Below are 13,449 nucleotides of genomic sequence, written 5' to 3'. Positions count from 1 at the left end.
TTTTTTTTTTCTGAATTAGTGCGGTCCGAGCAGCGGATTTATCTCATTATATGATCTTGTGTTTTAGTGTTGCACTTGGTTTAGCTTGGTGCTAGTCTATACGGTGACAACAGCGGGTCTAGGCCATTGGGTGCAAAATTTCTTCAAAACCTCCTCGCTTAAGCGGGGTTCCAAGCGGTGCAGTGTGGTTGGCTCCTTGCTACATTCGGTGGCAGCCTTTTAGGCAATTTGGTGAAGTAGCTTGGACTCCTTTCTGTGCACATTTTAGAGTGTTCCAAGCGGTGCAGATTTGGAAATGGTTGTTGCTTTCATTGGTGCAGAACAAGTTGGGTATGACAGCCAACTAAATAGGTGAATGAGCAGTGTGCTTGCTGAAAAATTCAGTGCAACAATCACATTAGGCAGTAAGTGGTGTGTTGGTTACTTCCCTTTATCCAAAGTGAGTTTGGTGCAAAAGGAATTCATCATATGAATTTGGGACGTCTAGTGGCAGCAGCGAGAACTACCTTGTGGCAGCAAAGTCAGCAAGATTCATTGATTACATCGTTTTATTTCTTTGCTTTTGGAATTCTTGGTGCAATTTGGATTCTTGCAGCTACATACCAGATCGGTGAGTGATGTTAAAGGAGGGACCACTTAAGATAGCTAAACGATGTAGCTGGACAGCAGGCAATTTTGTTCTTCTCAAGCGGTGACAATAACTTTTTTTTTTCTAGTTCATTGGTTAAATTCACGTGAATTTTGGTTGGATTGGCTGAATCTTTTGGAGGCTTAGATTGGATATTTTGTCTTGGTGCATCGGTGACAAAACATAAATTTTGTGTAGTGTCGCAACCATTTATTTATTTCAGTTGGTGTCAGCCTTTTTATTTTGATGTGGGAGTAACCTATAATCCTGTTTCGGTGCAACAGGTGTAGTGAATTGCCACGTGAAATTGGAGTTAGAAGTGCTAAAACAGTTTGGACCAACTATAGTAGCGGTAGTGCAACAGTGCAAAGAATCCGTGAATTAAGCGTGGCTTAGTCCTTTTGGTGCAGAAATTTCACTTGAGTATCTAGTTCATGCGGTATTTCTTTGATTGGCACGTGAAATAGGCTAGCGGTGGAGCATGGTGAAAGTAGCAGATTCAAGTTGTTGGTGATTGTGATTGGCACGTTGTTTGGTATTTGGGTTCAGTGAATTTGGTTTGTTTAATGTCAGGTGCAGATTTGTTTAAGCTGCCAGTGCTTAGTCATTTTGATGTAGGACATCAACCCCCTTGCTTAAGCGAAACAATTGGGTGCAACAACTTTTGTTTTATGCAATTTCATTCGGTGCAGAATTGGCAACAGTGCAACAGTAGGCTGATCCAAAACTAGCCCCTGCAGCCACATGTTCATGACTGCAACTTGCCTAGGCCATTTGGTACAATTTTTTTTTTGAAACGTGTTGGTGCAGAACATTTTGACCAAAGCCGTGATTCTAGTGCAACACTCTTCGTTTGGCTAGTGCCTTTGTGGTTCAATGTTAAGTTAGTGAACGTGGATTAATGCAATTTGGTCCCTGTAGCATTTTCATGTTCTATTCCTAGTGCACTCTCACATTTTGGTTTGCCTAGTCTTGCCATTTAGAGTTATTATTTGTTCACCTTCGCTTTGCTTGAGTCTTTTGTCTATCACATTCCTTTGAGTTTGCTTTTCGTTTGTTTCTTGTGTTGTGGGACAATGTACCTTGAGCTAAATTGTTGGAAGTATTGCTTGTGAGAGTTTGAATTAATCATCACATTTTAGCTTGAGTATGTTATTTCACATTTCTAGTAGTAATTCTAAATACACTTGTGAACACCCAATTTCGTCCGGGTAACAATGATAAAAATAATAAACAAAAAAATTAATTAATTAAAGTTCAATTGAGAAGAATAAATAAATAAATAAATAATAAAAAAAGGGAAAAAATATGTTTTAGTTCGAGAAAAAAATAATAAATATCTATGTTTATTTTATTATTATTATTATTTTTATTTTTTGATTTAATTTTGTTTTATTTATTTATTTATTTGGGCTTATTTTATTTTCCTTTCTATTATTACAACTCCATTTTTGTTTTACGTCTCTCATTTTAGTTTAATAAAAAAGAAACAAAATAACAAAACAAAAAAAAAAATAGTAAAAACTACAGAAAAGGAAAAAGGGAAAGAAAGAGGTAACGTAAGGTCTCTTTGTTATCAGACCCATGCCTGCTATGCTATCATGGTTTTGTATTGGGAATGATCTGTAGCATGGTCATGATGGCTGAAGGAGCAGGAAGCAACATCTGCTCTCAGCCTTGTCCCAAATTTCGAGATTGGGAGGTGCATAAAGTTACGTAATAAAAAGGGGAAGATTCATGAGAAGAGGGGTCTTTTTTTTTGGGATTACTACTGAGAGGGGTTTGGGCACTAGAAATCAGTGAGGGAGAGAAGGAGTCAAATTTTAAAACAGAAGCAAAAGCTGTTAGTGCATTAAGTTTTATTTTCACAGTAAGTGTTCTTAACCCCTCCTTAGCTTATGTTACCGTGACTTGATGTTGCTGTTGATGTTCATGGGTGTATGAATTAGAGCTTATGTTAACGTGACTTGATATTGATGTTCATGAATGTATGGATGAAAGATGGTATGAGATGAGCATAGTTACATCTGTTATTCATTTTGTTTATTCCCATCGCACCTGGGTACAGTAAAGAACAGAGCACAATGTTTTTTTATTTTTTTTATTTTTTTATTTTATCTGCCAAAATATGTTCTTGTTTGGGTGTTACTGCTGTCCGAATGAGTGCTGGAAAATAACCTCACCCTCAATCTCAATCTCTCTCGCCACCATCATCTTTCCCTTATCACCTTCTACCTGCGAGAAATTGCCAAACCAGAACCCAAACACATTTCACCAACAATTATATTTTGCAGAACACATTTTTACTAACTTTCTCGTTCACCATCATCTTCATGTCACACCTGCATATAAAAAAAAGGGACATAGACCCAAAAGCAGTACTCACACGGTCATCCACACTATTGTCCCATCATCCTTCGTTGTCCACTCATCCTTTCATTTTCACTCCACTCCCATTATTTCTGCACAACCGAAACTCTCCTATCATCAGCCTCATCATAAGCCCGCACCAGTCCGCCATTAATGAACCTTCATCACCAAATAGCAGATTCAATTTTGGACTCTTATTCTGCACTACAACCACACCCATTCTTCATCATCAATAGAAACCACCTTGTTTCTGTTACAACCCATCCCTACGATTCGTCATCACAACCCAACACAAATCGAAAAAGCGAAACCACAAGAGGAAGGTGGTGGCAACTGGCATCTCGGACAGTGCTCTTTGTAAGTGGCTGTGGCGCCGTGGCGGCAGTCCAGGCCGCGGCGGTTGGAGATGACGAACACGAGGCTAGACCGGCATGGTGTGCGACGGCGGAGCTCCAGGATCTGGTCCTGTCTTGCGCGAGAGAAGAAACGACGATGAAGGCGATTTGGGGAGCTGAGTTCCCGCCGGCGATGCTTTCGGTGGAGGCTGGCGTTGACGGCAGCGCGTCTCGCCAGCCGTGGGACTTGCGGCAGTGGCACATGCGGCTGGAATCTTGTGGCTCGGGAGAAGAGAAGAAGAGCTGCCGTGGGTGAAGTTAAGAGAAGGTAGGCTTGAATTAAAATTAGTTTTCTCCTTTTCCTTATTTCAAAATCAGCCCACTCCTGCTCGCTGCACCTCCATCTTTATCTTTCACACCCTCTTTGCTTTAGGAACTCCTTCGCGCAACCCCCTTTTTTATTTGTACACCTCCATTCATTTGTTCTATTTTTGTTGTGTATTATTTTTCTCCGTTGCACCCCCATTTTTAATCCCTGCGCACCCCCTGTTTTTAATTTATGCAGTTTCACACATTCTCTTTATCCCTGCGCACCCTCTGTTTTTAATTTATGCAGTTTCACACATTCTCTTTATCCCTGCGCACCCCCTGTTTTTAATTTCTGCAGTTTCACACATTCACTTTGTCCCTGTCCACCCCCTGTTTTTAATTTCTGCAGTTTCACACATTTTCTTTATCCCTGCGCACCCCCTGTTTTTTGATTTCTGCAGCTTTACAATTTGTATTACTTGCTCATTTATTGCAGCCCTTTGTTTCACTATGCATACACCTCCCAACTTTCACTTCCTCGCGTACCTCCATAATTGCTAATCCCGCACCCCTGCACACACTTTTTACTCCTATTTTGGGTTTGTTTTATACTTTATTTACTACACCCTCCACCCTTAATAAACACACCTCATTTACTTCATGTACCTCCCACTAATTACTCATATACTCTCATATTTTGTTTTCTAGTTTCATCTTTTAATTAAATTGTCTTTTTTTCATTATTATTATTAATTTCTTATTTATTTATTTATCTTTTATTATTTTATTTATTTTCTTTTCTTTTATTTATAATTTTTTTTGAAAATTATCAAAAATTGCAAAAAATAGAAAAGTAAAAAAAAGGGGTAAAAATACTCTCTTTCACTTTATTGTGTCTGTCCGGTCGCTCGCACCATGTGACACTTACTTTCTAAAAAATACCAAAAATAGTTTCTTTATCTTTTAGTATTTGTTCGACCGCTCGCGTCGTGTGACATATTTTCTAAAAAATTCAAAAAACCCAAAAAAATACAGTTTTCAAAATATAAAAATATCAATATTTTCAAACAAAAAATGTCGTTTTAAGGAACTACGTAACCCTGATTTCTTATTTTTAATGAGAATACGTAGGACAAAGGTCAATCCTTGTCGGGCCCAAAAAATTAAAAAAATATATTTTTGTTTCTTTCTAATATTTTTGTCTTATTATTTTTGGGCAAAATTAATATTTTGAAATCCACATCAACTTTGCATTTTTAATTAAAGGTACCGCCCTCGGGCGGACGTGGTAGGATGCTAACACCTTCCCTACGCGTAATCGACTCCCGAATCCAAAATGTGGTTTTTCGCAGACTTGTCTTATCTTTATGGTTTTCCAGAATAACTATGGTGGCAACTCCAAAATCTTTTTTAAACCTGTTTTCTTTTTTCGGTTCGCCTTCCCGTCGTGATTCCGGTTGCGACAGCTGGCGACTTCACTGAGGAAGCTAGAGAGTCAAGCCATTTAATTAGATATGCGAACTTCATGTGGTTTTTTCCTTATGTTTTATTTCCTCTTTCTTTTTCTTTGTTTATTATTGTCTTTATTTGCATGTGTATATATTTGTCTCTTGAAGTGATTGTGTGTAAATTGTTTTGCATATTTTGCTATATATCTGCCTAGGAAGTTTTCTGGTTGTTTTGCAGGTAGGGGTTATGGTATGCATCATTCTCCCTCCACACACACACTTTGTGCATATCATGAGCGGGGCCCTATACCCGGGTCTATGTAACTTAGAGTTAGAGGGGATTGTGTAGCAGTGCCACAGTGGATGAACTTCCCAAGTGGTCATTGTGAGAACCCCAGCTAGAGTTTGTTTACTTCGTTGGTACTCCCACATCTTGTTGTCTACCAACTGTTGTGGGAAATGCCAAGAAGTGGGCCATAGCTCTAGTGACCTTGATCCTTAAGTATTAGGGAACCATCCTGGCAAGCGCATATATTTTACCTTAGGACCATTAGGGGTCGAACCTCTAATAAGGCACAAGGGGAGACATGTGCATTACCTTAATTCTCATATTATTTTTCTCGCTTTATTTGATATAGCAATGAAGTCATGTGTCTGTACATTCTTTCGCGGCATCATCATACATGCATTTTGATTATTTCTTCATGCATAACATGTATTTTGTCATGCCATGCCATAACATTTCTTGTGATTCTAGGTTAGAAATTTTAAGGTTGTGATTGAGTTTGTGAAAAAAAAAAGAAACAAAAGAAATTAACATGGGATTTCAAGTCGAAGGGAATTTAGGGTCGAATGCCTAGAAGAAGAAGTTACCTATCAGGGTTATAGATAGCAATCTGAATGGTCTAAGGGAAATAGTGCAACAAATGAAGACTATACAGAAGAATGCTTTCAAGAAGCGGTATGGGAACTTATTGAGGTTGTTGAATGTGGAAGTCCAAGCGTCCACAGTCACCGCTTTGGCCCAATATTATGATCCGCCGCTCAGATGTTTCACCTTCCAGGATTTTCAGTTGGCACCAGTAGTAGAAGAGTTCGAGCAAATTTTGGGTTTGTCGGTGGAAGATAAAGTCCCTTACAGATATTCTGAGCAACGAGCATCTATCTCTACGTTGGCAGGAATCTTGAAGGTACACCCTGCTGAGCTAGAGAGTAAAATGGCCTCCAAGGGCAACTCGAAGGGGATCCCCCAAGGGTATTTAGAAGGGCACTTGCGTCGTTTGGCTGAGAAAGAGATAGGGGAGACGTTTATGGATGTGTTGGCTCTCACACTATATGGAGTCGTGCTCTTTCCTAACATGGAGAATTTTGTTGATCAAGCAGCCATCGATGTGTTTGTCGCTTACAAGATTCATTCGGAAAGCCCAGTCACTGCGGTTCTAGCTGATGTCTACGTGGGTTTGAATTTGTGCTACGCACTCAAGAGGAAAAAGATGTTGTGTTGTGTACCTATATTGTATGTATGGTTTATATCCCGAGTCTGCTTGGGTACAGTAAATGCTGAATGTCAAATTAGGGAGTTGCCACATGGTGGCGTTGAAATTTGAGGGGCGAAGGAATGGGTCCAATTCTGTGCAGGTTTGAATGGGGGAAAGATTAGATGGTATGTCCCTAGGCTGCCCAAGTTGCATGTCATCTCTTGTGGGGACTTCCCTAACGTCCCTCTGATGGGCACCAGAAATTGTGTGAATTATAACTCTGTTTTGGCTCAACGTCAGTTTGGGTGCCCAATTAAGAGCTCTCCAACTCCAGAATCTCTGGTTGACATATGGACTTATTATGAAGAAGGAATTTCTCAAGATCTAATTCGACGAGTTAGGAGTGCCTGGGGTGAGGTTTTGCGCACAGAAAAAGACCCAAGGCCATGGGTAATAGACGGAAAGATATCTTACTGACAATGGATTCTGGAAAGGGTTAATGTGATTAAGTTACCCTTCAGATCAGACTCTCCTACTCTGGAGCGATTGGAACCTGTTGAGTCTGAGAAGGTGAAAGGGCTAAAAGAAGAGATCGAGAAGATGAAACTAAAAAATGCCAAATTAATTAACGAGCTTCAAAGTCTCCGACATGAGTATGTGGATCTGAGGCGTGATAATGAGGAAATGACAAAGGCGTATGAAGGGATTCTTAGGCAACAAAGAGAAGAACGAGATCATGCTTTCAGAGTGAAACAAGATTTGGCCGCAGCAAGCACCGCACTAAAGTCAAGGGACAGAGAGAGAGACGCAGCAGCAGCATCTAAGCGCCAAAGGGATCAATTGTGTGAGGAATTTAAGAGAGAGAGAACCAAAGCACTGAGACGGTTGCACAATGCCCAAATGAGAATTAGTGAGGTCGAACGACAAATGAGAGAGGTGGTGTCGACCTATGAGGTGAAGATGGACGAGGAGCGTTGGCATAGAGCTGAATTGGAAAAGGAACATCGAGGGGTGATTAGTCGGATGAATGAGTACACAGTTGAGCAGGAAATGACTATAGAACATTGGAAGAAATGTTTCTCACAGCTGGCTGCCTTGGCGAATGGAGCAATTGAAGAAATCCCACGATTATTAGCTGAAGTAGAGACTACACTACCGATCTTCAATCCGCCAAAGGAGATTGAAGCCTTCTTTAATCATTGCAAGAAGTTGATGAGGGAGATGAAGAGCATGATAGTCAGGGTTAGGGAATATGTTTTCTTTCTTTTCTCGTTTAATCAATGTAGAAGACTTGTTAATGATTGGGTTGTATCAGTTTCGTGTTAATTTCTATGATATATTTACCTTAACGTTCTCACAGCTTTAAATTTTCGACTAGAATAAATGTTTTGCATTCATTTTCTTTATTTTTATTCTTCATAATTGATTTCATTTAACGAAATAATAGAGCAAAATCAAATACAACGGCAGAATTTCCACGACATCCTTATCGCACACGAGCTAACCATAAAAGCATGGAAGATTGGGAAGAAGCCCATGAAGCTGTGAAGGCTGACATTAACGAGCTGAAGGATCAAGTGGGCCAAATCCTAGAGGCTTTGAAGTCACTGAAGGCTTCAGGGGAGGCCTCATCCGCTAGGGTCGAGGAGAATGCTCATTCTTATGGTATGCCTCTAGGCGCGTCACTTCCGTTCCCGATGTACGGTCTGCCTCCGGGATACACTACTCTAGTTGAAGAATATTCAGATGCATAACAAACTTCTTTCTCTTTTCCTGCAGCTAACAACACGCTATCGAACGGTACTCAAGGGCCGATGTTAGCTTTGACTCCTGTGATAGGAGCGGAGATGAATGAGACAGTCACATTCACAGGACCGAGGATGACTGTGGCGCCCCAGCCTCCGAAAACATTCATCGATGCAGATGCTGCGACTAAAGCTGCACCACACACTACAATCCAAGCAATATCCACTGTTGTTGATGGGGCTAAAAGTAAGCTTGAAATTTTTGAGGAAAGGATTCGTGCCATTGAGGGTGGTGGAAGCTATGGGTTCGGTGATGTGGCGAGATTAAGCCTGGTTCCTGGTGTGATGATACCACACAAGTTTAAGGTCCCAGAATTTGAAAAGTATCACGGCACCACATGCCCTAAAAGCCATCTGACAATGTACGGTAGAAAGATGGCTGCTTATGCCTATGATGAAAAATTGCTAATACATTGTTTCCAAGATAGTCTGGTTAGGGTAGCATTGAATTGGTATACACACTTGGAGCCATCTCGAATCCATTCCTGAATGGATTTGGCCGACGCCTTTGTGAAACAGTATAAATACAACACAGATAGTGCGCCAGTTAGATTGCAATTGCAAAACATGGCCAAGAAGGATATCGAGTCCTTCAAGGAATATGCACAACAGTGGAGGGAATTGGCTGCTCAGGTTGAGCCACCTCTACTTGATAAGGAGATGGTGGCGACGTTTATAAACATGCTGTAATCACCATTTTATGAGCATGTGTTGGGGAATGTGTCTTCCAATTTCACTGATATCATTATCATAAGGGAAAGATTAGAAATCGGGTTAAAAAGTGGAAAGATTGCATATGGCCCATTCGCGGCTGTAACTCCTAAGAAACCCAATTTTATTCCCGGAAAGAAGAAAGAAGCGGAAGTACAGGCAGCCTCAATGATGCCTATGTGGGAAAGTCGGGCTCCTACACATAATTATCGACCACACTTGAACCAACCTCCTTATGTGGCCAATGCAGTGTCTGTTCATCAAACACGACCTCAACAGCAAGGGTTTTATCAACCGTCGAATCTTTATCAACCACTACATGCTCCAAATAATGCTTGGAAAACTGAACCTAACTCGAATTTCAACAGAAATGCGGGACAAAACGCTAATCTAAGGAGGAATCAAGAGAGGAACTTCGTTCATTTCACTCCTATTCCTATGTCATATACGGAATTGTTGCCTCATCTCCTCCAAAAGCGTTTGGTGGCCATTTGTCCGATGAAGCCTGTGCAACCTCCGTTCCCCAAGAATTATGATCCAAATGGCAAATGTGATTATCACGAAGGGGGAGTTGGTCACTCTATTGAGAATTGTGTGTCCCTTAAACACAAGGTGGAAGCTTTAATCAACTCGGGATGGATAAAGTTCCATGAAGACAAACCTAGTGTTGAGGCTAATCCCCTTTCTGGTCTTGGGAACCCTTCGACAAATGCCATTGAGGTTAAGAAACACCGACTGGTAAGGGATGTGAATGAAATTCGAAGCTCCAAGCGGTTTGTTTTTGAGACACTATTAAAATTGGGAATATAACTTGAGTGAAAAGTGTGGATTCCATCCGAGTGCTAAACATTCTATCGATGAATGCACCGAGTTTGAGGATGTTCTACAAAATCTTATAGACAAAAACTTTGTGCAAGTATGTCACGGGGACATGGAGGAAGAAGTATTAGCACAAGATGGTGCGGAACCATGTGTGACTTTGCCAGAGCCATTGGTGATTCATTTCACTAGATCCACCTCTACCCCGACAATTTAAGAAAGGCAATCTATTATTATCCAAGCACCCTCCCCATTTCCCTACAAAAGTGAGAAAGCTGTCCCATGGAAATATGGTGCATACATGTTGGGTGAGGAACAACGGGTAGGTGGTCAACCTATCAGTGGTGAAAAATATATCAAGCATCGGTGGAATTAAGAGGAGTGGTCGAATCTTTACGCCTCCAAACTTGGTGAAAGATGAAGTTGGCAATAGTGAATCAGTGAATACCAAAAAGGCTAAGGAACTCTTGAAAGGGAAGACCATCCAAACTGACGAGGGTCTAAGAAAAGACGATGGGAAAGAAGTATCTGATGAGCAGGCTTGCGAGTTCTTGAAGTTCATACAACAAAGCGAGTATAAAGTGGTCAAACAGTTGAATCGCCTGCCTGCTCGAATCTCACTTTTAGAACTACTCATGCATTCAACCTCTCATAGAAAGTTGTTAATGAAGATACTCAATGGAGCGCATGTGGAGCAAAATATTTCTCTGGATAATTTTAAGGGAATTGTTTTCAATATCACTGCTAATAATTACTTCACGTTTAGCGATGAGGAGATACCTACTGAAGGGAGGGGACACAACAAGGCCCTCCATGTCTCTGTAAAATGCTTGGATCATGTCATAGCACGTGTATTGATCGACAATGGATCTTCCATGAATGTAATGTCGAAAACAACATTGGGAAAGCTACCGTGTGAAGGTATTCACATGAAACCAAGCGTAATGATAGTGAGAGCTTTAGATGAGAGTAAAAGAGAAGTAATGGGAGAGGTAGAATTGCCAATCCAAATAAGGCCATGTGTCTTTCAAATAACTTTCCAAGTGATGGACATCCTTCCAGCATACAGCTGCTTGTTGGGTCGTCCATGGATTCACTCAGCGGGCGTGGTACCTTCAACCTTGCACCAAAAGTTAAAATATGTCATGGGTGAAAAGTTAGTGATTGTTTCAGGGGAGGAAGATATTTTAGTAAGTGGACCTTCATCTTCTCGGTATATTGAAGCAGCAGAGGAAGCCCTCGAGACAGCTTTCCAATCTTTGGAAATTGTGGGTAATGCCTATGTGGAGCCCTTTCCAATGAACCCACACTTGTCGCGTACTTCCTTTATGACGACCAAGGTCATGTTGAAAGAGGGATATGAGTACGGAAAGGGACTAGGCAAGTACGAGCAAGGATTGATGTATCCTTTAGAAGTCACCGAGAAAAAGAATAAATACGGCCTTGGATACAAGCCTACTAGAGAGGATAAGAACAGGCTAGCGGAAGAAAGGAGAGAGTGCGGTGTGGCTCGAATCCAAGGTAAAGAACTGAGGTTAGGAAAGATTCGCATCTGCGACATCAAAGATAGCTTCCGCAGCGCGGGATGGATCAACACTAGTCAAATAGCAACTGTCAGAGATGAAGATGAACTTGAAAGCTCGATTTTTGTGCAGCCTTGTGCTCCAAATGCACTACTCAACAATTGGGAGACTTTGGATCTACCCGTGATGTTTAATTTGGTTAAAATGTAATATTTTTAATTTATCCTATTGCTTTACCAGGAGCTTTAGGATTCATGACTTAACGGGATGACACCTTTTTCCTTTATGCTCAGCGTGATAATCAATTTGTGTTTGCTACCTTTGTTATCTTTGTTTGCATTTTTCACTGTTGTTTGTTTATTTATATTTTTTTATAAACTCAAATAATGTAGATATGATAATGAATGTTTTGAAAATAACAATGTCGATATCCCTAATTTCGAGCACCTTGTCAATAACATGGAAGATGATTATGAAGGTGATTCGGAACCCTCCCCCGAACTAATGAGATTAGTAGAACAAGAATGTAGGGAAATAAAATCCCATCAGGAAGATGTTGAAGTGCTTGACATGAGTGAGGGGGATGAAAAGAAAGAAGTGAAAATTGGCACGAGTATAAAGAAAGAAGTGAAAGAAGAATTGTGTGCGTTGCTAAAGGAGTTTAGGGATGTGTTCGCTTGGTCGTACAATGATATGCCTGGTTTAGATACTGATATAGTACAACATAAGCTTCCACTCAAACCGGAATGTCTTCCAGTCAGACAAAGGCTAAGAAGGATGAAACCAAAAATGTCATTAAAGATTAAAGAAGAAGTGCAAAAGCAATTTGATGCTGGATTTTTAGCTGTGGCAAAATACCCTCAATGGGTGGCAAATGTTGTACCAGTGCCCAAGAAAGATGGGAAGGTTCGGATGTGCGTTGACTATCGAGATTTGAACCGTGCGAGTCCAAAAGACAACTTCCCATTACCGCACATCGATACATTAGTGGATAATACAGCCAAGTTTTCACTATTTTCATTTATGGATGGCTTCTCGTGATATAATCATATTAAGATGGCACCTGAAGATATGGAGAAGACCACGTTTATCACATTGTGGGGAACATTTTGCTATAAGGTGATGTCTTTCGGACTTAAGAATGTTGGGGCAACCTATCAAAGGGCCATGATGGCGCTTTTTCATGATATGATGCACAAAGAAATCGAGGTTTATGTAGATGACATGATCGCCAAGTCTGAGTCAGAAGAAGAACACATCCTCAACCTAAGGAAATTATTTGAGAGATTGAGGAAATTTAAACTTAAACTAAACCCGGCTAAATGCACATTCGGTGTGAAATCTAGAAAGTTGTTGGGTTTAATTAGTCAAAAGGGGATAGAAGTCGATCTCGACAAGATGCGTGCGATAATCGAAATGCCTGCTCCAAGTACAAAAAAAGAGGTACGAGGTTTCTTGGGCAGACTGAACTACATTGCTAGGTTCATCTCCCAGTTAACCGCCACTTGTGAACAAATATTCAAGCTATTGCGTAAAAATCAGGTGGTTAAGTGGAATGAAGACTGTCAGGCTACTTCTGAAAAAATTAAACAATATCTACAAGATCCTCCTGTGTTACGCCCACCCGAACCGGGAAAACCACTCATTATGTATTTAACGATACTCGATGATTCAATGGGTTGTGTTGGGTCAACATGACGAAACTGGAAAAAGAGAGCATGCCATATACTACCTGAGCAAGAAGTTCACGGAATGTGAACAGCAATACTCGTGTTTAGAACAAACTTGTTGCACATTGGCATGGGCTGCCCATCGTCTAAGACAATACATGTTGAGTCATTCTACCTGGTTGATATCCAAGACTAACCCTATCAAGTATATTTTTGAAAATCCCACTCTCACTGGAAGGATAGCCCGGTGGCAAATGCTATTGTCAGAATATGACATTGTGTATGTCACTTAAAAGTCCATCAAGGGTAGTGCTTTGGCTAAATATCTGGCCCAACAACCCGTTAACGATTAC

At 40.6% G+C, this 13,449-nt stretch overlaps 1 protein-coding gene across 1 annotated transcript; it reads left to right on the top strand.

Moving 5' to 3' along the window:
- The first annotated feature begins 8,862 nt into the window (after positions 1-8,862).
- LOC114189126 (uncharacterized) lies at positions 8,863-12,467 on the top strand. Its single transcript, XM_085666229.1, has 5 exons — positions 8,863-9,059; positions 9,129-9,822; positions 9,908-10,078; positions 10,230-11,632; positions 11,819-12,467. The coding sequence occupies exons 1-5, from the start codon at positions 8,863-8,865 to the stop codon at positions 12,465-12,467; spliced, it is 3,114 nt and encodes a 1,037-aa protein (XP_085522355.1).
- Positions 12,468-13,449: the final 982 nt, after the last annotated feature.

The sequence above is a fragment of the Vigna unguiculata genome, chromosome 1 (genome assembly GCF_037176805.1).
Source record: "Vigna unguiculata cultivar grain cowpea cultivar isolate G323 ecotype 2 chromosome 1, ASM3717680v1, whole genome shotgun sequence".
In the NCBI taxonomy this organism is placed as follows: domain Eukaryota; kingdom Viridiplantae; phylum Streptophyta; class Magnoliopsida; order Fabales; family Fabaceae; genus Vigna; species Vigna unguiculata.
Note: the sequence above shows the minus strand (reverse complement) of the source record. Positions and strands in the feature narration are given on the sequence as shown.